This window comes from Psammomys obesus, unplaced genomic scaffold (genome assembly GCF_907164565.1).
Source record: "Psammomys obesus unplaced genomic scaffold, mPsaObe1.curated_primary_1811, whole genome shotgun sequence".
Classification (NCBI taxonomy): domain Eukaryota; kingdom Metazoa; phylum Chordata; class Mammalia; order Rodentia; family Muridae; genus Psammomys; species Psammomys obesus.
Genome location: NW_026585626.1, coordinates 15,549,626 through 15,575,144, shown reverse-complemented (window position 1 = coordinate 15,575,144; position 25,519 = coordinate 15,549,626). Strand labels below are relative to the sequence as shown.

General features: G+C 48.3%; 1 protein-coding gene across 3 annotated transcripts; it reads right to left on the bottom strand.

Moving 5' to 3' along the window:
• Positions 1-1,898: 1,898 nt before the first annotated feature.
• On the bottom strand, positions 1,899-22,205 carry Dnajb12 (DnaJ heat shock protein family (Hsp40) member B12). 3 transcript variants are annotated; one of them, XM_055614424.1, is made up of 9 exons: positions 21,993-22,205; positions 11,614-11,794; positions 10,457-10,602; positions 8,699-8,884; positions 8,537-8,616; positions 7,019-7,128; positions 5,552-5,724; positions 4,746-4,891; positions 1,899-3,693 (listed from the first exon to the last, which is right to left on the bottom strand). In XM_055614424.1, the coding sequence occupies exons 1-8, from the start codon at positions 22,123-22,125 to the stop codon at positions 4,770-4,772; spliced, it is 1,131 nt and encodes a 376-aa protein (XP_055470399.1). In that variant the 5' UTR covers positions 22,126-22,205; the 3' UTR covers positions 1,899-3,693; positions 4,746-4,769. The 3 variants fall into 3 exon arrangements, with proteins under 3 accessions (XP_055470399.1, XP_055470394.1, XP_055470387.1); XM_055614419.1 differs by having other exon boundaries at positions 4,794-4,891; XM_055614412.1 differs by having other exon boundaries at positions 4,740-4,891; positions 21,993-22,198.
• Positions 22,206-25,519: the final 3,314 nt, after the last annotated feature.

The following is a 25,519-nucleotide window of genomic DNA, read 5'->3' as shown; positions in this document are numbered from 1 at the left end:
AGTGTCAGGTAATCTTTGTTGACAGGACAAATAGTGCTTGGATGGAGCCTGCTGTGACCAGACACTGTGTGAAGTGCTGCTCATGAGCCAACTTACTCCATACAACAGCCCCATAGGCACGGTGTCCAGACCCCTCTCGTGTAGCATGCCCAAGCCAAGGAAGCTTGAGCATGAGTCCACACTGACACTAATGACCATTTTTAAAATGCTGCTTCTGGGGCTGATGCCAACTAAGGGACACAGGTGGAGCAAGTGGACAACCATGCCATTTTGAGGAGAGAACTGCTTCAATGCTAATCCCACTGATGTCCATTCTCCCAGCAAGGCTTTTTTTTTTTTACCTTGTCCTAAACTTACATGCCAGCAACACTGCACTTGAAAGGCTGGGTTTGGCCTGGAGTTGTGGTTTATGCCTAATCCTAGCACTCTGGATGTACAGGCAGGAGGATCAGTTCAAGGCCAGCCTTTGGTATATAACAAGTTTGAAGCCAGCCCGGCCTCCATAAAACCCTGTCTCAAAAAGAAAGAAGAAACTCAAAATCCTTAGAAGATGCCAGATACCTGGTTTCTACCTGTAATTTCTGGCACTTGTGAGGCAGAAACAGGAGGCTCACTACTGAAAACTGAAGACCACTTGGTCATAATGATCTCCAGGCCAGGGTTATATAGTGAGGCTATCCCACAAAACCCCAAACCAATTGGTGCTGTAGAATGGTTAAGAGCACTGTGTACTATTCCAGAGGTTCCGAGTTCAATTCCCAGCAACCACATGGTGGCTCACAACCATCTATACTGGGATCTGATGCCCTTTTCTGGCATGCATGTGATCCGTAGAGTACTCATATAAATCTTAAAAAAAGCAAAAACCCCAAACCAAACCCACATGATTATGTCAAACACAGTAAATTTGATTTCAGTAACTGTAGACTGTTTGCTAGACTCCAAACATGCAAACACACAGCTTCCGGAAGACCGTTGGGTCACTGGACTTTTGGCAAGTTTGTTTCCAGCTCTGGGAAATGGGCAATGTGGTGTGAGGTCTGATAGGGAATTCTGAGCTGAATCTGAACCAGTATCAAATGTTGGCACTATGCACACCTACCCCAGCCAGCCAGCCAGGTGACGTGACTGTCTAGCAAAAATCGGGCCAAGTGTATGTTCCTGGTTCCATGGAGCCCCTCCTACTCCGGACCAGAGCAGGGCGGGTCAAGGAGATAGCAGCAGGTCCCAGACTTTTCTTGCCACCTGACAGTGGGAGGAGCATACTGCTCCAAACTTCTTTTGCTGCAGATGGATGGTGTCCCACCCTTTCTGGCCACAGAACTGTTTGGTTAGGGAGGGTGGGGGCCAGGAAGCTGGCTACCCCTCTGCCAAGTGCAGCTAACAAGTGGCAGCTTGCAGGCCAGGGGCAGGCTGTGGTGATCCTTCTGGGGACAGCCAATGAGCTCCTGGGCTGCGGTGGCACCACCAGGCGCCTGCCTTTGGCTGGCTTGTTGGTGGGAGGGAACTGGGCTTGCCACTCTTGCTGTTGGCCCTGTCTCAGGGAGGCCAGGCAGATCTAGTGCTTGCTTACCCAGAGCCCCAGGCTGCCTCAGTGTTAGCTTTCTCCATCTCTCAGGGAGAGGAGGTTGTAGGTCAGAGATGGCAAGACCCATTTGGGAATTCTCCCAATGTTCCAGTTCAGGAGTGGGCTCCAGCCTAGTCCAGTGACAGGGAAAACAGAATGTGTCAAGGGGCAGTGGGCAGGTGGACACCACATTCTGCGGCCCAGCTATTTGACCCTTTGTCAAGAGGGTCAGGCCTGAGAGCTCCTGAGACACAGGCTTGGATGGTGTCAACAGCAAGTGGTGGGTGCTCCCTGCCCCATCCCCTGCTCAATGTAGACCCACCACTGCCAATCACATAATAAACATATATTTATAGATGTACAATATCAGAATTCTAATTCAAGAAATACAGCTTGTCAGGGGATCCTTCAGGATCTATGTTCTTATTGCACATGGCTCAGCCCCTCTAGGGACAGCTTCCAGGACCAGGCAGTTGGGGTGGTGGGAGGCAGAGCACCAGGGCCACTGTGGGTGGGGTACTCGGGATTTTGTCCAGTTCTTATTGTTTCTTTAGGCCAAGGTGGCCACTTCATTGCAGGGTGGAACTTTGTTAAAAACACAAAAACAAAACAAAAAACAACCAGATTTGACAATTCCTAACCAAACTTTTCCCAGCAAGAATTCTATTTGTCAGGGGGTTGTATTTTTAAAAAGAGAGAGAGAGAAAACAAAACACCGTGGAGGCACAGTTACCACCTCTAGGTTGGCAGCTTGGGGAAGTAAGGCTTTGGAAGTTGGCAGGTACAATGACACACCCGCCACCATAGGAAAACCAGGGGAAATGGCAATTCCCAAAGGCCCATTATAAACGTGGGAGGAGATTAAACCTCCCTCCTTCCCCTGGCAGCAATGGCCTGTTTTGAGAAAAATCCTCATCTGGAGGAGAAAGCCATTCTGGTTGTGGTGGATTATTCATCCAATAAGCAGAGGCCTGGTGGAGTCCACTGCAGAGGTGAAGCCAGGCACCCACACCACTGGTTCCTCTTCACAAGCTGGGCTGCATTCAGGTCCTGGGTCAACTTTTGGAGGAAGAGCCTTCTGGAGTCCTTGGTGGACAACTTAGAGAAAACCTGCTGGCAATGGTGGAGCTGTGCCCGATGGCACCTGTAAGGCAAACCCACCTGGGGACTTGGGTGGGGAAGAGGTATGGGCAAGGGACTGGATGCAGGGCTCCTGGGTGTTAGGGCAGAGAGCCCACCTGAGGCTGGCCAAGGAGGAGGCAGCGTGAGGAGCTGGCCTCATCCAAGTAGGCCCTGTCTGGGGTCTCTATGGCTCAGTACTGAGCAGCTATCTTCAGGGGCACCTTTCCCTACCCACACCTTGCTTCCCCTACCTTAACCATAAGCAAGCCTGGAGACCTTTGGAAGTTTTCTATGGATTTTTACCACCATGATTACTGCTGTCATCAAAGTCAGGCTGGGGCTAAGGATGACACTAAGAGCATCCAACTTGACTTTCTGAAATGGCTACTGTCTAGGTTTTGAAAATCAGGTTGCCTTCCCAAACAAGTGTCATTTTCTAAAATATAGAAGAAATAAGTTGAATATCTCAACCCAATCCCTGCATAGCTTAAAAAGACTTTATATATATATCTTCATATATGTCTATTTACATATAAATAGATATATATACATACGTATGAATTTCTAAATTATGTTCTCTGGAATTCTCTCCTCTCTGTTCCTGGGCCCATGCCTCTGCCTGGCTTCTCCAGTGAAGTGACTGGTGGGCTCCTGGGGGGGGGGGGAAGAGAGACAGTGGGGTGTCCCCTCCCCCAGTTCTTCCCCACAGACATTTGCTGGAAGTTTTACATTCTACTTTCGTTGCCATGGTTTCTTTCGGTATCCTAGGAGCCGGTGATGTGGAGCTTCTTGCCAGCCCTGGGAGGGGAGGAAGCAGCTCCGTGGCAGGCTTTCTGTCTGTCCTAAGAGCTTTCTGCATTCACTGGCTGAGAGGGCAAGTTGTGCAGTGTTCGGCCTCCAGTTCCATTTTAATTTTTTCTGTGTATGCCTTTCCTTAAATATACAGTCCATCACCATGGTTGGCTCAGTGGGTGTCACCAAAAATTTTCCAGGGATTTCATAGTCTGGAGAGGAGAGGGACACAGTTAGGTGGCAGTTGTAGCAGGTACCTCTGGCTCAGCCCCACAGTCCTGGCCCTGCCAACCCCGCTACAGTGCCCCAGTGCTGACACTAGCTAGCGCTAGCGAGTGGCCTTGGAACAGTCTGTGGCTGGCTCTGTGACAGGGGACAGGCAAAGGAGGGGGTGGGTAGGGTACCAATGCAAAGAGCTTCTGTCCTACCCACACTCCTTTGGGCTTGAGCCAGGCTACCAGCTCTAAGCACTGGGAACTGAGCCTGTGACCCACATGCTGGGGAAGGGCCTGTGACTAGCACTTTCACTTTCCCTCACCCCTCCTGTGCTCAGTGGCTGTTTTTGATCCTGAACTTGTGATCTTTTGTTCCCCTCCCCAAGACCACAGGAGAGACGCCTGGGTGGGGCCGGATGCCTGTGGCTTCCAGACTCCCAGGTGCAGAGCACTGGATCGTGGGCCTCACAGCCACCAGAGGGAGTGGTCAGGCCCAAAGGCCTCTCCTGCCCACTGGTTCATCTTGCTCCATTTCCTCCTGCCTGGAAGGACTGAGGGGGATGGACTCCTGCCCACTTATTCCCCATGAATTTTCCTGACTCCAGTGGGGTACTGTATATAAGGGGCTATTTGGATCCAGTAATATGTAAATACACAGGCAACAAAAGCCAAGCTTGGGAAAGGGCTGAGGTGGCTTGTTTATTGGAGTGGGTCAAGGAACCACAGGTCCCTACTCAGTCTGGCTTTTGGGTACAACCCTCCCCTCCCCTGGCCCTAGAGAGGGGAAGGAAGAACAGGGTCACTAGGGCAGGGTGACTGGAGGAATGCCATCGGCCTCAGTTTTCCAAGGTGCCCAGAGCTGCCTCATCTCTGGAGGATGTTGGAAGTGTCAGGACGGTGAAGGGCGTTTCTGCCATCATTACCAGGCTTTCTTCCTTCCTCCATCACACCCTCCCACCTTCCCATTCTCCTTCCTTCTCTTCCTCCCTCCTCTGCTTAAGACCAAGGCCAAGGCTGCCAGGAGTTGCAGTCCTGGCTCATACTTGGACCTGGGTGGTGTGGCTGGCCCAGAACTATCCATGCAGGGAAGCCTGCACCTCTGACAGACGACTGCAGCTTGGGGTGCCCATCTTCTGTGCTCTGTGGTACATGTCTGTGTCACCAAAGTATCGGGCCCGGTACAGCAAGCCTTCCTCTGCAAAGAAACAGGGCAAGGTCAGGGCCCCAGAACTGCACGGAGTTTATCTGCCTAAGTCCATGGGGAAATAAGAAGGCAGGACAGGAGCAGGAGAAGGAGCAGGGGAAGAACTGTCTTCCTAGAACAGGAAGACAGGACCAGGGGTTGGGGAATAACTGGCTTCCCAGGAGGGAACAGGAAGACAGGACCAGGGGTTAGTGCAGAGTTGACTTCCCAGGAGGGGACAGAACGACAGGACCAGGGTCTCACAGATAGACTGGATACATGATCAGTGGGTAGCCAGGGGTTTCTAATCTGTTTCTTATATATTCACCTCTAACAACTACAATGATAGGCACCAGTGACTCATGAGGATCTTAATAAAATCATCAGATGGCCCTGGGTTTGTAGCCCCAGAGGAATCCAGGAATGGAGTTCAGATCTTGGTAGGGAGGTGGTTGGCACAGGGCAGTGCCAGCTGTTGGGTCCACAAAACACTAGAGAAGGGTTTTTCTATTCTCAAACATGGTTTCTGGTTACCCCTCTCCAAATACTACTACTGGCCATACCCTCTCATGCTCATGAACACACATGTGTATCCACAGGTACACATACATTATTAGTGCACACATAAGCATACACACGCACAAGTAAATGTACAGACACACGTGCACTCACTCTGTTGCTTTTCTTTCCAGCAGTTGTTTCGGAGGTTGGCAATATAATCATCTTCCACATTGCGTTCAACTGTTTTGAGGCTGGAGCCTGTGTACTCTTCAGAGAAGGTGTCTGACACGTAGTACACGACACTCAGGTGGTCAGTAACTCGTTTGTGGACATGGCCCACTGACCTGACCAAAAATACACCAGGTTCAAAGTGGGTGGCTGGAAGGGTGATGGCCCAGTGGTGGGAGGTACCACACAGGCCATAGGAACAGCAACCCCCCCCCCACACCACAACAGGAACTCACTGGCTCCCCAAAATGAAGGTCTGTGGCAAAGGCAGAGCATCCTGCCACACAAATGCCCAGCCTATGTCAACCCCTTCCTTAGGCGTTCCACTGAGAACGGGGCATGTGGGGAGAGAAGCCCATTCTGAGGACAGACCCTGGTCTGGAAAGCTGGTCTCTGCCTTCTATGCCTCTACGCTCATAGATTCCTAGGGCCACAAGTCTTGGGTCAAAATGAGAGGTCAGAGCTGTGTCTCTAACAGAATGTATGTCAGCATGAGTTAGGAGTTCATTCCCAACCACACAGGGAAAAAAGAACCAAAAGGAACAGAATGTCAGGAAAAATGTATAGTCACAGGGACTTGCAGGCAGCAGCAGAAGCTCCAACAGTCAGGAGTCACTGCTCCAGAGAGGGCAGCCCCAGCATACTGCTTTCTTTATCTCTCTAGCTGTTGGAGAGGAGTCACATCTGGCTCCAGACAAGTGGGGTTGCTGTAGGAGCAGAGGCCAGCTCTGTCCCCTGCTGGCTGAGGAAGCCTGCTGGGTCTGCAGGCAGTAGCAGGATGAAGCGGAAGCTGAGAACCCACTGTTCCAGGCACTCGGAAAGAGAGGCACTGTGTGACGCCCTAGAGGGCCAACTACCTTACCCTGCTAACCACTGGTAGCTGAGAAGGTATCTACTCAACAAACACTTCTGAGAATTTCCAATGAGCTGGACATCTTACACACGTCACTCAATTCTTACAAGGAGGTAGATGCTATTGTTCCCATTTTACAAAGGAGGAAACCAAGGTTACATAACACATCTGGAGTCATAGCTCTCAATGCAGAAGCTAGGATGCAAAGCCACCTTCTTCTGACTGACTAAACTCTGTTCTTTCTCAGGGCATCAAACAGATTTTAAGAGCAGAGGACATCTCAGGGTGGGGATGCTGCTGGGGAGTCACATTTCTGAAATCACGCAGGACACGTATATGTGTTGTTGCCTCAACAAAATACCTGGAGCTTATCTTCTGAGGGGCCTCCAATCCTCAAACATCTAAGGTGCTCGGCTCAGGGACAGTATGCTTTTTTTCTACCTAAGTCAGCTTTCTGTAGTATGGTTGGGCATTTGCTAGATGAGGATGGGAAGGCAGAGCTCTGGTGGGGACTGAGGCTCCCTATCGTGGGGCCTGTCCAGGGGGGTTGTACTCACGGTCTCAGGCTCAGACTGTACGGTGGACTGGACACCATGAGCTGGCTGAGTGCTGACACGAGGATGAGGATGAGGATGGGCATCAGCTGGACAAATACTCCTAGGCCACCCTGAAGGGAAGAGAGCCAATGATCAGAGTTTCCTAGCATAATGGCACTTAGGTGGCCTCCCTTTCCTCCCAAAGGTATCCCCTAGGGCAGAAGCTCCTCCATTTGACAGCTTTTCCTGAAAAATGACAAAGCAACCATTGGGAGCATATGGTACCTGCAGATCTGCAAGAGAGCAGCAAGGAAGGAGTAGAGGTAGAGTCTCCAGGAGAACACAGGCAGGCCTGGGTGACGGGCTTTCACAATACACTGCTTTTAGAATTCTGAGTCACACAAATATATTGTTGATAAGAAAAGCATTTAATTAAAGGGTTGGGATGTAGTCTGTGGTATGGAGCTTTCCTAGTACCCACAAAACTTTGGGTGTGATTATTAGAACAAAAACAAGACAACCAGAAATAAATTCATTATCCAAAAATCTGTGATTTAAAACTCTGCTGTATGCTGTCTGTGGCAATAACTCTTCTGTATGTTAGATGTAAATAGATGGAGGCAGGGGCAGGAGAATGGTTGACAGTTGGTGTTCCAGATCAGCCAGGGTTATACTGTCTCAACAAAAAAACAGTGCTGGGTATGGTGACACACACCTTTAGTTCTAGCACTCAGGAGCAAGCAGATTCCCAAGTTCCAGACCAGTCTACAGAGCAAATTCTAGAGCTACACAGTGAGACTCTGTCTCAAAAACAAAAACCAAAACCAAGCCAAAACCAAGACCACTCCAATGAAATGGATAGCATGGTGACTCAAGTTTAACTCCAGTATTTAGAAGGTGGAAACAGGGACAGCAGGAACTCAAGGTTTTTTTCAACTGCATGGTAAGTCCAAGGAGAGAGAGGAAGGAGGGAAGAAATGGAGAGAGGGACAGGAGGAGAGAGAAATGAAGGGAGTAAAACAACAGGAGAGAGGGGGAGGGAGAGCAAGCTCAAGTGTGTATCCCTCTGTTAAATGCTCTGCCCTAGCTGTTGGCAGTGTTCAGGTCCTAGCCATATGGCTGTGTTGATCCATGTGTCCCAAATGTGTCTGAAGGACTGCTTGGTAATAAAGCTTTTACTCACTGTTCTAGAAAACTGAATACCCACGCAGGCCTTTTAAAATCTCTCACGATGTTTTAATTCTCCATTGTTCAGAAAATGTTACCTCAGTGTTAAGAACAAATGGGCTCCATAAGAGCTATTGCACTAGAGCTGCTGGGAGCTGGAGAAGTTTGTGTTGTACACTCCCCAACTGAAGCAAAAGTATTATGCAACCTGGGAGTGTGGCTCCCTCTGGCGTCCCTAGGCAGAATGGCACTGGGAAGGAGCAAAGATGGCTCCTAGGCTAAGAATGTTGAGGATATACGTGGATCATGACTTCCTCCTTCAGGGTTCATCCCCTGGAGGACCTAGTGTGCTGCTCAGCCCTTGTAACTCACGTCACCCTGGTTTTCCCTGCGGTCCTGCCTTTGCTGGTAGGTGTATCGCATTCGGCCATTACTGTAGACGTGGACGTTACCTGAAATATGGAAGCACTGAGTTAGGGGCTGTAGCGTTCAAACCTCATTATCACCACCAGAGAGAGATGATTGTGGACTTACTGGAAGGGAAGCCACCACCAAAGAACATGTTAAAAAGGTCTTCAGGGGAGATGTCTGCTTCAAAGCCTCTGTGGAAGTCCCCGTGGCTGTGGCCGTGCCGGGTAGCCTGGCTCTTGTCATCACCAAACTGATCGTACTGCTTCCTTTTCTCTGGGTTGCTCAGTACCGCATATGCTGTGCCGATGGCTGGAAGGGGAGAAGAGATCAGGCCTTAAGAACGAGTTTGCTTCTTTCAGGTCTCAGGGAAAGAGGGACTTAAGGGCAAAGGCAATCACCTGTTGGGCAAGTGTCAGAGAGCAGGTAATCAAGAGCAAGGCCCCTAAGCAAGGCCTCAGTCTGGGCTGTAAGAAGAGGCTTTTTAAAATTTAATTTAATTTTTGATTAGGGTCCCTGTTATATCACCTAAACTGCCAGAACAGTACAGGAACTTGCTAAGTAGCCCAGGTTGCCCTCCAATTTTTAATCTTTCTGTCTCTAAGGTGGGGTTGTAGGCGTGATCCTACACACTTGCTTCAGATGTGTTCTGTTGCAGTTCTTTCACTGATATTACAGAAATGCCCCTTGCACATTTTCATCTCGTGGGGAGACAGGGTAATATAATCCTGAAGTCATAGTGCAACTAAAAATAACAGACACACGAAGCCCTTGTGAACGGGACAGCAGCAGACACTGCTTCTGGTGGCGACTCCCCGCTCTGGTGTGTGGCTTGGAAGAGTCTGCTGTCTCCAGGGCCCAGCCTCCAGCTGCTGTTTTCTATCTGGCACTGGGGCCTCCTCACCAGAGTGCCCAGGGCAGAAAGCTAGTGCCTCCCAGGGCCTGCCTCGCTTTTTACCCCTCACTCACAGCAGTGGGCTGTAGGCTTGTTTTTTAGCACTGGTAGCCCCTGGGAGGGAGGATGAAACCCTCCTTTCACATCTGACAAGGCTGTACCATTCTGTCACAAGTTCCTACTCAATCCAGTACTGCATAACAAGGCACCCAGTCACCCACAGAATCCCCCAAAGGGAACAATACCTAGGGACCAAGAAAATGCAAGGCTTGGAACACAGGGCTGGCATGAAAGCAGTGCACATCAGTGCCAAATAGAGGAAAGATGAAAATCTAAATGCTTATGATTTTAGCCAGAGGTTGACACACCCACTCCACAAATCAATAGGCTGTGAGATCAGAAGATGCTTTGTCCCTAGCGGAGGGCTGGGACAGGCTGTGGGAAGCTGGAAAAGCTGGCCGCTTATCCTGAAGAAGCCCTCCGAGTAAGGGGTTCCCTGTCCCGCAGTACAGGGACTGTTGCCAGATGGTCAAGGTAGGAGTCTGCTCCTGTGCCAGGTTGACCCTGCAGAAGCCACTAGAATCCTCTGGCACCTCTATTGTAACCCTGAAAATGAAGAGGCGGCAGAGTGGGCATTGCTAGTCCATATGGCTAGAGGTGGCTACTGGAACCTTCTCAGGGAACAGTTCTGTACAATTACAGTTGAGACCACATTCTTCTGTCCCAACTTCCTGGGAAAGCCACCTTGGCCCTGTATTCTAAGACAGGAGATAAATGCACCAAAATGACTGGGTGGTTCACACCTTTAATCTCACACAAAAGAACTGGTGGTTCTTGGTGGTTCACACCTTTAATCTCAGCTTGACAGAGGCAGAGGCAAAGGCCAGAGGGTAGAGGCACCTTCTTGAGTTCTAGTCAAGCCCAATCTACACAGGTAACAAGCAAGCAAACTAACACACAAAACCCCAAACACCCCAGTGCTGGCCTGCCTTTGAAAGCTTCGGTGGCACCAGGCGCGTGGTTCTTGTCTGGATGGAACCTGAGAGCCAGTTTGCGGTAGGCCTTCTTCAGGTCCTCATCGGAGGCACTTCTGCTTACCCCCAGGATCTCATAGTAATCTTTACACTGCTTGACCCTGGAACAGAGAGAAGAGTGTGACAGCGTGTCTGAGGTGAGGTGAGAGAACAAGCAGTATGAGGCACTCCGCTCATGGCAGAAGTGGGGACCAGACTTGGGTCAGCTGCCTGACTTGAGGGGCAAGGGAACCACAGGGAGCTCCTTGGCTTGGAGAGCTGGGCAGGGCCTGCTGGAAACACCATGAACATACTTAGGACTTGAGAGAGGTGGCTGCTGTCTTTGGCTAGCATCTGCTCCTCTCTACCGCCTCCTTCACTGGAAGCTGACTTGGAAGTACTGTGTCTTTTAACTGGAGAAGAGGTGTCCTGCTGATGGCAATGGCAGGTGTCTGCTCACTCAAACCACAGGACCCTAAAGAAAGGCTGTTTCTGTTGTAATTGACCTCCCTTTCTGGGCCTTGGAGGACTCACATTCATGGGGGTGCTCTAGGACTTCTCTTCCCTTCAAGTCTGCTTCTATCACCATAGCTATTAGGTGTGTATGGTTGAAACTGTGTCTGGTTATGACAAACTACTTGGTCACATTTGGTCATAGTCATCTTGCTTGCCAGGAGGTGTTAGCTTGGCCTCAGAAGGATTCTGAGGCTAAATGGTGGAAGAGAAGATGGCTGGGAGAGTTTAGTCCTGAGTGATCCTGGCTAGTGGTATCAGGCCTGGGAGAGCTTCACTCTGCTGGGCTGTTCCACCTAGGTGGCAAAGCTCTGTCTCTTGCCCACAGGCTCTGGTCTAAAAAGGTCTTTGTTGGTGTTGGGGGTAGGGGCAAGATTGTGGTGTCTTTGTGCGACAGAGCTGTGGGAGGCTTAGGGCTGCTGGCCAAGGGCAGAGGAAGGCATGGGTTGGCAATGTCTTTGGTCTGTCAACAGTAGGGGGTGGGCAGTGAGGCCCTGGCTCCCACCCTGTGGGAAACAAAGCTGGACTTCCTCCATCTTCCAAGACCTTCCCAGGCCACTGGATGAAGTAAGAGAGGCTTCCCCGGCCCTCTTCAGTTCCCACCACCCCATGGCCTCTACCTTTTCACAGCTGCCACCTGCTCTGAGGTATAGCCCTTGGTGCTCTCTCCTCCTCCTGCCTCGCCGTTGGCTGAGGGGCTTTCGGTCCCACCTGCCTTCCTGTGGGTGGTGTGGCTTGTGTCTGTGGGTTGGGGTTGATCACCAGCAGACTGTGGTTTCTGGTTGAGGGACTCGATCAGAGCTGTGAGGAAAAAGAAGCCACTGAGGGGTCACTTGGCAGGTCACTTCCAGCAAGACCACTGCTCTCCTAACTTGGACCTGTTCTTTTAGGAGCCCCAGATCTCAGGAGTACGAAGATTATAGCTTTTAAAATATTAGCAATATTAATCTTATTACCAAATCCATGTGATTCATATAAAGTAACCGCCTTCCTTATTTTCAGGTATTGTTTATTTATGCATTCATTTTCTTTAATAAGTTATACAAACACTTGTCAGTTGGGGTAGTGTTTGCTAACATGCTCAAAGACCAGCACTACTACCTAAAACTGTCACAGTGACACACACGTTAACCCCTGATCTTAAAATCTCCACTCTCAGGTTGCCCTCTACTACACTGGGAGTCTAAGGCCAGCCTAGGTGTGTGAGAGTTCCTGCCTCAACAAACAAACAAACAAACAAACAAACAAACAACAAAAGAGGAGCTGGGTGTGCTGGTGTATACCTTTAATTCAAGCGCCTGGGAGGCAAAGGAAGAGTTTCAGGCCAGCCTGGTGAGCATGGTAAGTTCTAGAACAGACAGGCCTACAGGTGTGAGAATGCATTTAACAGCCTCCCCGACCCCCACCAAAAACAACAGAAGAAGCCTGGTGAGATTGGTTCAGCTTTCCGGAAATGAGTTTGTAGCCATGCCTAAGGACCAGAGTTTGATCCCCAGACTCTAAATGGTAGAAGAGAAAGGAAGGAAGAAGAGAAGGAAAGGGGAAGGGAGGAGAGCAAGTACACACAGCAGGGCACGGTGGCACATGCCTTTAATCCCGGTACTCTAGGAGTATCAGATCAGCCAGGGATACACAGTAAGACCATGCCACAAACAAACAAACAAACAAACAAACAGAGGCTTGAGTTTGGCTAATGAACCTAGCAGTATCTGATCTAGATTCAGTTACTTTTACTTTTGTTATTATTTTTTAATTTGTTACAATTTATTCACTTTGTATCCCGGCTGTAGGCCCCCATCCCCTCCTAGTCCTGTCCTCCCTCTTTTCCCATGTCCCTTTCCCAGTCCACTGATAGGGGGAGGTCCTCCTCCCTCTTTTGTTGTTTTTATTGTTGTTGTTTTTGGAACAGGATCTTGCTTATGCAGCCCAGGCTGGTCTCAAAATCACCATCCTCCTGCTTCAGCTTCCCAAGTGCTGGATTATAGGTATGTACCACCATGCCAGGCTTAATGTTACCTTGGTATTTCTTTCAGTGTGCTTGCTTGCTTACTAGGGTCTTTGCTCTTTTATGAATCATTTTTGTCTACTGGCCCAACTCAGATCTTCTCTCAGTACTGCAGCACACTATCTGGAACACTTAGGTCCTCAGCACTGCTTCCTGTTGTGCTTTCTATTTTTATGCTGGTTCTTTAAAATGCTTTATTATTAAATAAATATTATTAGTGTAAAACTAAGTCAAAGTTAACGTTAATTTTAATGGTTCCTAGTTTAAATACTTGCTTATTAATACAGTACATCAGAATTATAAACTGTTCAATGTTCCTAGTTTAGATTTAATAGTATTATATCCTTTTACTTGAAAACACAATAGTTTTTTCCTCACTGTGGTAACAACATAAAACATGCCATCTTAACCCTTTTTTGTGTGTATGCCAGAGGCTGACGAGGGGCGCCTTCCCCAGTTTCTCCCCATACTAGGTATCTCACTTACCGTGGGGCTTGCTGATTTGGCTAACTGGCTGGCCAAAAACCATCTTCCTGTCTTTGTCCAGTGTTTGTATACAACCCAGCCTGGGCTTTGCTGGCTGCTGGGGATCTGAATTCAGGTCTTCATTCTTTACATGTGTAGCCCAATCTGACCTTGAACTTGTGACCCTGCCTCTGCCTTCTTGAGCAAGTCCCCCCCCCCCCCCACACACCCTGTGAGTTTCTCTGTGTAGTCCTGACTGTCTGGAACTAGCTCTGTAGACAAGGCTGGCCGCAAGATCAGAGATCCACCTGCCTCTGCCTCCCCAGTGCTGGGATTAAATGCAATGTGCCACCACTGTTTAGCCTCCTTGAGCAAAGTTTATTCACGTGTGCCACCACAAGTGGCCAGGTCCTCATTCTTGTGGTCAGCACTTTCCAGACTTAGCAGTTATACCCCAGCTTCCAATTTTAACCCTTTAAATGTGTAATTCTAGGCAACTGGTGATTTTATTTTTTGAACATTCTCATGCAGCTCCGGCTAGCTTTGACCTTCCTATATAGCCTTGAACACCCTGATCTTTCTGCTTCTGCCTACAAAGTGCCAAGGCTGCAAGCACAAGCTACCTTACCAGGATCCATCTTAAATTTTATTCTTTGCAATACTGGGGACCAACATGGGCCTCATGCATGCTGAGCAAGTACTCTACCATAAAACAAGGCCTTGGCCCACATCCTCTGCTGGTAGAGAGGGCACAATCCTCTATGGTGGAGCCACTAGCAGCCGGTCTGATTCAGGGGGATTGGTGGAAGGCTGATTCCTTTGCTTAGCAGTGATGAGGAATTGGGGAAGTAAGTCTGTCCCAGAAGACCCAAAAAGATCTCTGGGTGCTCATTTCTACGGCTTGGTTTTTCTTTGTGGTACTAGAAATTGAACACAGGACCTTGACCACGCAAGGCAAGTGCTCTACCATGGAGCTAGTCCCTCAGCTCTACTGTTACATTTTATTTATTTAGACAGGGTCTAATGTAGGCCAGGCTAGCCTCCAATTCTCTACATAGCTCAGGATAAACTTCCTGCTTCCATTTCCTGAGTGCTGGGATTACAGGTATGTACCACCAAATCCCAATTATTATTGCTTATACATATTTATTTTATTTCATGTGTACAGGTGTTTTATCTGTACATATGTCTGTGCACCATGTGGATTCCTAGTGTCCACAGATACCCTGGGACTAGACTTGGGTCCTCTGCTGAGCCATCTCTCCAACGCTATTGTTCTATTTTTTTTTTTTTTAAAACAGCTGGCCATGTCAAATGATCTATGTCATTGGGGTATATATGAGAGGTTTACTGTCACCCTAAAATGGGATCATGGTGATTTAAATCCAAGCTTTTGGTTCTTCTTGATTCAGCATCCACAAACTCTAGCAAATGCAGTCATGCGAGGCTGCAGGGTCCTGGCTGGTAAATTCCAAAGCTGTTGACAGGTCCCCTTGTTGGGACCCAGGATACCTGTGGGCCAAGGACAAATATTGGCACCACTCAGACCAGATCCAGCTTCTTTCTCAATTGTCACAGCACTGTACGGAGCTCCAGACACCTTCTACCACCATATACCTGTGCCATAGCTAGGGACCACTGCAGTGTAGAAAACTTGTACCATCTTCCTGGGATTGGACAACTCAGACAGAGGAGCTGACAGCAGTTTGAGGCACACAGGGAGTGGGGCTTTGGTTTGCGGAAGGAGTACTTGGAGAAGCATTAGTAGTTGGCATAGCAGTGCACACCTGTGATCCTAGAACTTCCTCCCAACCCCCCACCCCTCCAGTTTCTCTGTGTAGCCCTGACTGTCCTGGAACTCGCTCTGTAGACCAGGCTGTCCTTGAACGCAGAATCCACCTGCCTCTGCCTCCTGAGTACTGGGAGGAGTGCTAAGCACTATCACTACCTGGCCATGATCCTAGATTTTGGGATGCTGAGGCAGGGGGATTTTGAACTGGAGGCCAGCCTGGGCTACAAAGAGAGCTTGGGCCACAGGACATGACACTATCTTAAACAAAAAAAGATTAGTAGCAATCAGCTTTTTTTCTTGTTTTACTATGGGGTCAAGGCTGGCCTCCAAATTATGATCCTCTCAAGTGCTGAGATCACAGGGGTGTGCCAATACGGCTAACTTGTAATGGCCATTTCTGTTACTGAGCATTCAATGTGTGTCAGGCAGTCACCATCACAATGCTTTGTAAAAATTAGCTCAATCATCACAACAATCTTAGAAGGGAAGTGGCATCACCCACTGGCCTGCCCCTCAGGGAGAATGCACTGTGGTAGCACTGCTGTGGCAGAGGGGAACTCCAGATGTTATGTTCACAGAGGCCAGATCCCCTTTGCAACTCTGCCACTTACTAGCATAGCAGTATGACTCTGGCTGATGTATGACACTTGTTGGCACCTCAGTTTCCTCAGATTGCTGGCATGAGGATGAAATAAGATAACACATGCAGGTGGTCTGGAGACTGGCAAAGCATCAGGTTCAAAATAGAACAACCTGGGTGACCAACGAGACAGAGGAGCAACTGGTTGTGGAGGGGAGAGAAGCTATGGGTTGGGGTCAGGGGTGCCTACAGTGGTTCAGGCCAATGCAGATGTAGCCAGATCTCAGCCTTGAGCAATGCCACGAGACACCAGGCAGCAGTGGAGGCAAAGGAAGAAACCAACAGATGAAGAGGGGCTGGTACTGAAAACAGAGGAAGGACTGGGTCCCCGTGGTTTTGAACCAAGCTGCCTGTTTTTGATCTTTTTGGAAGTAGTCTGTGTTCCTGGCCCTGCCTATGGTGCATGTCCCAAGGGCAACACCACCAGTGATCCAATCAACACAGCTGCATAGGTCAGAGGGCAGAGGCCTACACATGTACTCCTCTGCAAAGATTCTGGCAGCTTTTAAGGCAGTTCCACTGGAAGTTCCACATTATAACTTCCATGTGCTGCAGAATCAAAAGAGGAGTGGATATATAGACTCAGCATCATCCAGATAGTTTGGGTTGAGTTGAAAACAGGAGACTTCTGGTTGCTGGCAAGCAAGTCTCCCCAGCAGTCTGGATGTCCCTAACAGGCCTGTAGCATGTGATGGTATCATCCTGACTCATCATGACATTCCCTGTGACACAGTGGCTGACAGACAATGTGCAGTGACACAAAAGAGTTAGGTAACAGGCAGGCTTAATGTTAACCTCGGTGTTGGCTGTGCCAAGCAGATAGACCAGTGGACCATGGAGGTGCAAACCATGGTCTCTTCTACTTAGGATGTGAGGCATGAAGACTGCTGAAGTCCAGGGGTTTGAGGCCAGCCTGGGCACCACAGTGAAATGCTGTTGTTTCACTAAATTTTTTTTAAAGATTTATTTATTTAATCTGTATATATGAGTGTTCTGTTTTCATGCACACCAGAAGACGGAATCAGATTCTATTACAGATGATTGTGAGCCACCATGTGGTTGCTAGGAATTGAACTCAGGATCTCTGGAAGAACAGCCAGTGCTCTTACCCACTGAGCCACCTTTCCAGCCCCAACACTAATTTATTTAAAGAAAGAAAATGGTTCAAAACCAATCATAGAGCCTGGTAATGGTGGCTCACACCTTTAATCTTAGCACTTGGGAGGCAGAGGCAGGCATATCTTTCTGAGTTTTAGAACAGCCTAGCAAGTTCTAGGATAGCCAGGGCTACATAGATCCTGTCTCAAAACAAACAAAAAGGTGGGAAATCCGTAGGAGAAGGCCACAAGGTAGCTGAGGAGTTAGTGGAGGATTGATAGCTCCAAGACCTCTTGGCCTTCCTCACGCCATGTGGAGCCAGACCTGAACTGCCTCAGGCTCAGCCAAGGCCACTTGCTAGCAGGGTCTTACTGGATAAATTAACCTAGTGTCTCTGAGCATTTTCCTCCTAAGGGCAGTATGAGAAGATATGCAGGTATATACAGAGCTTAGCACATGGGTAGCAATTGTCATGAATGACCTGTTCCTGACACTTTTTTTCTTAGGTCAGTGGCCTCAGAGTGAGGAAAGAGCCTAGGTCAGAGACAGACAAGACTGGGGCCTTTGGCATTCAGCAGTGTGTACTTGCCACCATAGCTAATTCCTCAGTGTAGGCTTGACCCTGCCCCTGGCTGCTTGGAGAAGTAATTAAGATAAAATGAAAAAATAAAGACTAGAAGGAGCTAAGTGGACAACTCTGTGCTGTACCTTGTTGGTCCTACAATTCTCTTTTTCACTGACCCTGAAGGCCCAAATCCATTCTCCTTTTCTCCCAAGGCCTTGTCTGACTTTGCCCAGACTGAACAGTAAGCCACTTTATAGATGCTTGGGTAACATGAACTGCAGGTACCTCATCCAGGCACCTCTCTCTTTGTGAGGGAAATGGAGGCCTACTTGTATTCTGAGGGCCTGAGTGCAAAACTGCTATCTTCTATTTTCTTTGAAACAGATTCCCACTATATAGTCCAAACTGCCCTGGAATGGTAAGACATTCTTGTCTCCTGTCTGGCCCCTGTGATTACCATGTCCTTACCATATCCAGTTCTTTTCTTTTTTGGTTTGTTTTTCCAGAAAGGGATTCTCTGTGTGTAGCCTTGGGTATCCTGGTGTAGACCAGGTTGGCCTTGAATTCACAGAGATCCACCTGCCTCTGCTTCCCAGAGTGCTAGGATTACAGGCATGTGTCACCACATCTGGCTCCATGTCCCATCCTTTTAATCACTTCACTAAATATCAGGTGAAGCCAGTAACCAACAGATGCAGATAGAACATTCCAGAAAAATGTTAGACATGGTGGCGCATGCCTGTAATCTCAGCACTTGGGAGGCTGAGGCAGCCAGACCTCTTTGAGTTCCAGCTGGTCTAAAAAGTGAGATTCAGGCCAGCCAGGGTTGCAGAATGAGTTCTTTAAGAAAAAGGTCCCAGAAAAGGACATGGACAGTATCATTTCTGCTGTGTCCTCCCAGCAGCCTTATTCCTGTCCCACAATGCAGTTGCCCAGTTGTGGTATTCCTCTGTCCTGTTCCCCCTTTCAAGGACCCCTCCTTTTCTTTTCATGGAGAAAGCTATGGTCTTCAGTTCCTGTTTGAGCCACTTTCCTGACATCTCCCCCACCCTCCTTTACTTCTCAAAGACCAACAACGGCTCTAATTCTGGCTCTCCATCCTTTCCCTTCCCCTCCTGGCCTCTGCACACCTGTCATCTCCATGACTACAGCCTTTGTCCTCTCCCAGGACTATGCTCCTGTTGCTGCTGTCTTACTCCCACTGGCTAAGGGCAGGCATGATGCATGGCTGTCCACCAGCTTCTCTATGCTTCCCACTTTCCCAGTGACCTCAGCTGTAACCATTTCCAAAGAGTGTCAACAAGCTGGTGACAACAGTTTCTCATCTGGAACCTGCTGCTTCCTCATGTGTTCTAGGCAGGTGACTCTCTAGGAATGTCCCACTGGCACTTTCTATCCTGTCCACCTCTGCCCGTTTAGTTTCTCAGCTTTGGCCTTTTTAGGTCAGAAAGGTTGACCCCAATTCCCCAGTACCCATCTAAGTCACATCATCATTACACAATGGTTCTTTACCTTTGCATCCCTCCTTATGCCATCATGTCCTAACCTATTTGGGCCATTGTCCCTCTCATCAACCTTTTCAGGCCTGTCTTTCCCAGTCTCACTATGATATAGTCCAAGCTGGCATCAAACAATCTACTGCCTTGGCCTCCTCACTGCTGGTATTATTGGCATGCACCATCATACCTGGCCTTGTGCTGTTTTCTTCTAAGAAAATGTATCCCTTACCCCTTCTTGGTCTCTTCCAGCCCAGGCTTTGAACTCAAACTGGCTACATGGCTTCATTATGCCGAGTACTCTAACTTCTAAGTGGACTTGGCAGGTCTGAAAGACAACCTCAACTCCCAATAAACCAAACCTCTCTAGTTTCTTTTATGCAGAACAAAGTGAAACCATCTTGTCTGACAGGAAAGGAGTTCTACAATCTGGCCCCATTTCACTTTCTAACTTGAACCCTTTCTATATCCTACTTCACTTGCATCTAAATCTCCTTCTACACAATCCCTACCCAAACCCTTTTAAACTTCCGGCTTCCATGTCTTCTCCCAGCATGCCTTTCCCATCTCTTCCAAAGTGATGTTTGACTGTTGCCTCATTTCTTAGAGCCTGAAGCCCTTCCCTCTGTGAGAAAATATTATTTGTGTGCCCTCATTACACAGTGCTTCCCAACAGCTTATAATATGGCCAGGAGATTATCCTCCACTCCCTCCCATCTCTCAAGATTGTGAACTCACAGGTGCTAAGGACTAGATTTTTTTTTTATAACTACCCTTAAGACCTCAGTATCTAAACAACTGTGCCCATTTTTTTTTTTTGTTAGTTTACTGTTATCACCTGCTTTGCAATCTTCTTTGTAAGTCTGTTTCCTTGCAGATCTTGCCAATCCTGCTATACCGCTTGGCATCAACCAGTAAACTTTGCAGGCAAAACAAAATAGAGTCTCAATATCAGCTTCTTTTTTTTTTTTTTTTTGGTAAATAAAGTTATGAAGTCCAATTGACCTCAAACTTGAGGCAACCCTCTTTCCTTACCTCCTGAGCTCAGAGATCACAGGCATAGGCCACCATACCTGCAACAATGTGTTGTACTGGGATGAATGCCTATCCAAACATTCAGTGTAGACAGCCACCTACTACTTTTAAACCAAGATTTCCCTATCACCTTTTCCTTACAATTTTGTCTGTTCAGGTTACTGCTTATGCACGAGGCACATATTTTATCCAGCAAGGACCTAACAAATATCCAACAGGTAGGCCTTTGAGATGGCTTAGACAGTGAGGGTAGGGTGCTTACTGCTGAGCCTGAGAGTTCGATCCCTGGGACCCACAAGATGGAAGGACAAAACTGACTCTGCCAAGTTATTCTCTGACTGCCATATGAAGAGCACGCTCACGAACGATGCACACGCACACACACACACATACACGCACCAATCCCTGGAAGGACACCTGTCCAAGTTCCTGAACTAGCACAGGTGACTCCTGCAATGCCCTACAGGCCCTTATTTCATCAGATTTCTTAGCAGCTCCTCAGCAACCAGTAGTAATTAGATGGAATTCTGACAGTCTGCACCCCACCATGCTCCCTATTTATAAAGTGAATTATCTCATGGAGGGGAGGCACCTTGAGCAAGTTACCAGAGTAGTCCTGGTAAATACAGAGTGCAACTCTCTCCTAGAGGAGGCAAACAGGTCAAAGATCAACTGGCAGAGTCAGCAGAGAAGAAAGTTCAGGAATCCAGCTGCCTCTTAGGTCAGCACTCCTCTTTCTCCATTTCCAGATGTGGGCAGGGAAGGTGAGCAGCAGGTGGCTGCTCTTCATTTCATTTCAATAAGTATTTATGGAGTCCCAGGGCTTTCCAATTTCTAGCTATGTCAGGATAAGTCCCTTACTGTCTCATCTACAGAAGATATAATGGTGGTTGCTGTCTTCCTGACAGTACAGGATCAGGTAACAAAACCGATGAGAAAGTACTTTCTACACTGAAAAGCTCTATGGGTATTCTTGTTATATACCTTATCTGCTCCAACTCCTTAAACTTCCAGATGAGGAAATGTCACAAGGGAACGGTCATGATGAGACGTGGGTCTCTTAATTCTCAAAGTCTGTTACGCGGAACAAAGTTTACTAGCCCACAGGCACAAATCCTGTGTCTTTCTCCTTTCCGGATGATATCGAAATTTTCTTTGGGAACTTAGGTTACAAACGCAAAATGAAGGGTAAAGCGCGGGGACGGGTAGCAGAGACAAGTCATGGGAGATCTTAGCCCTAGTCTACTCAGCTACCTGGTACTCAGCAACCGTACCAGGCCATAACACCCGCCACCTAGGCCTGCTTGTGGGCGAAGGTGGGATAAGGTGGCCGAAACTGAGTTCTGCAACAATCATATCCACCCCGAAACTCGGCGTTCAAGAGACTGCAGGAAGGACTGTGAGTTGGAGTGGCTTATGTCTCAAAGGGTTCTCTGATTCGAGCAAATGAAGATCTGAGGTGCCTTTCTAGGAATTCCTTCCCTCTCTAGAACCCATTCTCTCTTAGAATAGTTATGTTTATTTTCCTGAACTATAATATTTCCCAGGCCGGCCACTGGCCCTGGGCCACCGAACAGCCCTTTGGGAAACGTAGTTCGCTTTTGCTTCCACTTGAGTTCTCTTCGCCTGGTCTCCCAGCGCGTCTCCTTCCCAGAAACTTCATATTTTAGAAGGTTCCACAAGCACTGGAAAGGGTTGAGAGCCAGGCCTTCGAGAGTCTTCGGGGGTCCAGCAACCCACAAAATGCGAGACACCGGGACTACGTATCCCAGCAGCGCCCGGGCGCACCAATGCGCAGGCGTAGCCGCGCCTCGCCACCCCTCCCCCTCCGCCAACTGCTCCCGTCGGTCCGTTCCCGTGTTCCCCCCATCCGTGCTAATGCCCCCTTGGTGCCTCCACTCACCGCTGACTCGTGGCGTCGGGTACAGCCGCTGCGCCTTCTCCAGAAAGCGTAGCGCCCGCTCGGGCTGGTTGCTTTGGATGGCCTTGAGAGCGATGCTGATACAGCGCTCGGCTTCATCCTTGTTGGATTCCATGGCGGAACCCGAGCGCGGAACCAAGGAGGGGGAGGCCGGGCGAGCGAAGGGCTGCGCCAGCCGGCGTCGCGTCGCGGGGCAGACCGGCGCGGAAAGATGACATAACTCTCCGCCCCTCCTTCCCGATTTGAGCGAGGGTTGAACCCGGCGGAAGCCCTACCGTATGTCTCCTAAAAGGGGGACGTTCGGTAAGGAGGCGCTAGAACGCGCGGGAACTCTAGAGCGCAAATACTGTAGTTGAGAGTGCGTGCACGTTCTTGGAGGTAGCTTTTGCGTTCCAGTCAGACTGTTAATTGTACAGATGTTTACCGAATACGCACTTTTGTCAGACGCTGCTGTTTGATGTGGCAGTGGTGTCAAAACAAAACCCTGTCCTTACAGAGCTTTTCTGGGTGGGGAGAAGTCCAGTAAACGGAAACATTCAGGTAAGTTAAGGCAAAAAGCGAAAAGTAGGGCATGGAGGGGAAGGGTTACTATTTAAGTTAGCTTACTATATCAGAAGCATCTGAATTCTGGAGAAACAAGAACATGGGACTCTCTGGAGGAAGAGTGGTTCAAGTGGAATAAACAATATAAAGGCTCGAAATGGTGATTTTCGCGTCGAGTTATTGGGGGATTTACGGAGAGTTAAGAGTCCCAACAGAGTGAGGCCAATCAGGATGCAGCTTAGGGCTGCACCTCCCACTTCAGTGACAGCAACTTCGTGAAAGTTGCCAATGACTTCCACTTGGCCAAATCCACCGGCAATTTTTTTCGCTCTTGCCTTATGGTCTTTCACAAGAAACTACAACAGTAAGCCCAAATGAAAGTTAAAGAACGCTATGCGGTGGTGGCACACACCCTTAATCTAAGAACTTGGGAGGCAGAGGCAGACAGATCTCTGTGAGTTCGAGGTCAGCCTGGTCTGCAGAGTGAGTTTCAGGACAGCCAGGGTTGCAGAATGAGACCTTTTTTAAAAAAGAAACTCCTCCACCAAAACAAGACAAAAGCAAACAAAGAAACACTAAAACCAAGAAACTGTCCGGGCAGGTGGGAACACACTTTTGATCCCAGCACTTGGGAGGCAGAGAGGGGTTCTCTGTGAGCTCAAGGCCAGCTTGGTCTACAAATGGAGTCCAGGACAGCCAGGGCTCCGTTACACAGAGAAACCCTATCTCAAAAAACCAAACCCAAACTAAAACAAGCCCCAAAAGATGGAGCTGGAAACCTAATTTTGGAAATTATTAATGGACATGAGTGCTTTTTGCTTTGCTTTGTTTTGTTTTTCAAGACAGGGATTCTACTGTCCTGGAACTCATTCTGTAGATCAGGCTGGCCTTGAACTCACAGAGATTCGCCTACCTCTGTTGGGATTAAAGGCTCGGGCCACCACCACTCTGTGACGTGATTGCTTTTTAAAGCAAGCTATGGGACTAGCTACAGCAAATGTAAGTGCCAAGCAGAGAGGACTGGATTACAGAGCCCTCCATTGCTCCGTATTTAGAAGGCTGCAGGAAAAGGAGACTCTGAAGTGTGTTGTAAGGTAAGAAAATGAGTTAGTTGGGGGCCAAGTGAAGTGGATGTTTCTAAGGGAGGAAGGAAGGGTTTAAACTTTGAGACATATGTTGAGAAATGATGGCCTTATGGAAGGCTATGATCACTGTGATGCAATTGTTTCAAGTGTGTTCCCAAAAGGTTCTGTGTGGTCTTTTTTGTTTGTTTTTCGAGACAGGGTTTCTCTGTGTAGTCTTGGTTGTCCTGGAACCCACTCTTGTAGACTAGGCTGGTCTCGAACTTATAGAGATCTGCCTGCCTCTGTGGTCTTAAGATAGCATTTTGTAATAGAAATTTTGATGATGCAAATAAGAGAGGGAACAATTAGACATAAGATTTGGGATCTGGGGACACAGGGACAGTTGGCCTTGGACAGGCACATGGACTCATTACTTTTAGGAGAGGCAGCCTAGCATGTATGGAGGCAGAGGCACTGGGAACCTTCAGTTATTTTCTCATTTCTCTAAGGAGCAAGGCTGCGTGTCCCTGTGTCCCTGTGTCCCTGTGCTCCTCCTCTGCATGCACACTCTCAGTAATGAAGAAATCATGTCCCTTTCACAAGACATCCCTCTGTTTGACTAGATTAGTAAGTTCCTAATGTGTTAATGGTTAAATGTTGTGTTGCAAGATATTTAATCCCATTGTGAACCCTGAGATTGTGAACTGTAAAAACCTGTCTTTTGTTTGGTGTGGTTCAGCCATAACACACAGCTTTAAGCCAAGAACTTTCTGTTTATTGAAAACAGGTGATTATGGTGTGGCTCAGCCCTAGCATACACCTTTAATCCAAGAGCTTTTCTGTACACAGGATTTAATAAAGTTAACCCTAGGTCAAGAGGCAGAGCAAGTTAACCAGCTGACAGGGACTAACAGAAAAGGGGGACTTTGAGTTAAGGGTATTTAAGAGAGCGTGGAGAAGAACAGGGGACTTTTTGGTTCTTTAGCTCTTTGGCTTTAAGATTTGGCATTCTCCTCCTGGGCTAGCAGGTCTTTTCCTCCTGGTGAGCTGCGTAGGAAGGCCAGTTGAGTGCTTTCTATGCCTCTCTGAGCTAACAAGTTTCCACCCTAATATCTGGCTTGAGTCTTCATTGGTAAAATTGAATGATCTGGGATTTTCATTCTTTATAACAATATTGGACAAGAGAGCTTTCAAAAGGCCCTCCCTAAGGATTGTTGACCTAGAACTATAATGCCCATCTTTCATCTCCTTCTAAGTGTCTGAGTTCTCTTTCATTTTCTGAGAGTCAGGAGTCCCCTCTTTTGGTGACCATGGGTGCTTCCATGAAAAGGGTACTTAATGGGGTTGGGGCTGTTTTATCAGTGTGCTAATGACCTGGATTGTGGTTGTTCTGTTAGCACCTGGCAAGCCCTCCCACTTCTCCTGCATATAAAATGGCAAAGTCTCTCTCTTGCTCTTTCTTTTGGTTTTTCAAGATAGGGTTTCTCTGTGTAGTCTTGGCTGTCTTGAACTTGCTTTGTAGACTACGCTGACCTGGAACTCATAGAGATCTGCTTGCGCTACCTCCCTGAGTGCTGGGATTAAAGTTGTGTGCCACTGTACCTGGCTTGGCAAAGTCTTATTTAAAATTTTAATTAAGAGTCTGTCTGGCTCCTTGAGAAGTTGGCAGGTGTCTTAGTCATTGTTGCATTGTTCTGAAGAGACACAGTGGCACAAGCCTGTAATCCCAGCACTCAGGAAGGCAGATCTCTGTGAGATCGAGGCCAGGCAGTCTATAGAGCGAGTCCAGGACAACCAAGACTACATAGACAAATCCTGTTTCAAAAAAACCTTAGAAAGGAAGTCAGGTGTGGTGGCGTATGCCTATAATCCTAGCATTCTGGGAGGCAGAGGCAGGCCTTG

Excerpts from the sequence above, each read along its gene's own strand:
- Dnajb12 (XM_055614419.1), bottom strand. The coding sequence starts at position 22,125 with ATGGAATCCAACAAGGATGAAGCCGAGCGCTGTATCAGCATCGCTCTC. Across the intron at positions 11,795-21,992 it reads CCCGACGCCACGAGTCAGCG|CTCTGATCGAGTCCCTCAAC; the intron begins GTGAGTGGAGGC and ends TTTTCCTCACAG. Across the intron at positions 5,725-7,018 it reads TACAGTCTGAGCCTGAGACC|GTCAGTGGGCCATGTCCACA; the intron begins GTGAGTACAACC and ends ATTTTTGGTCAG.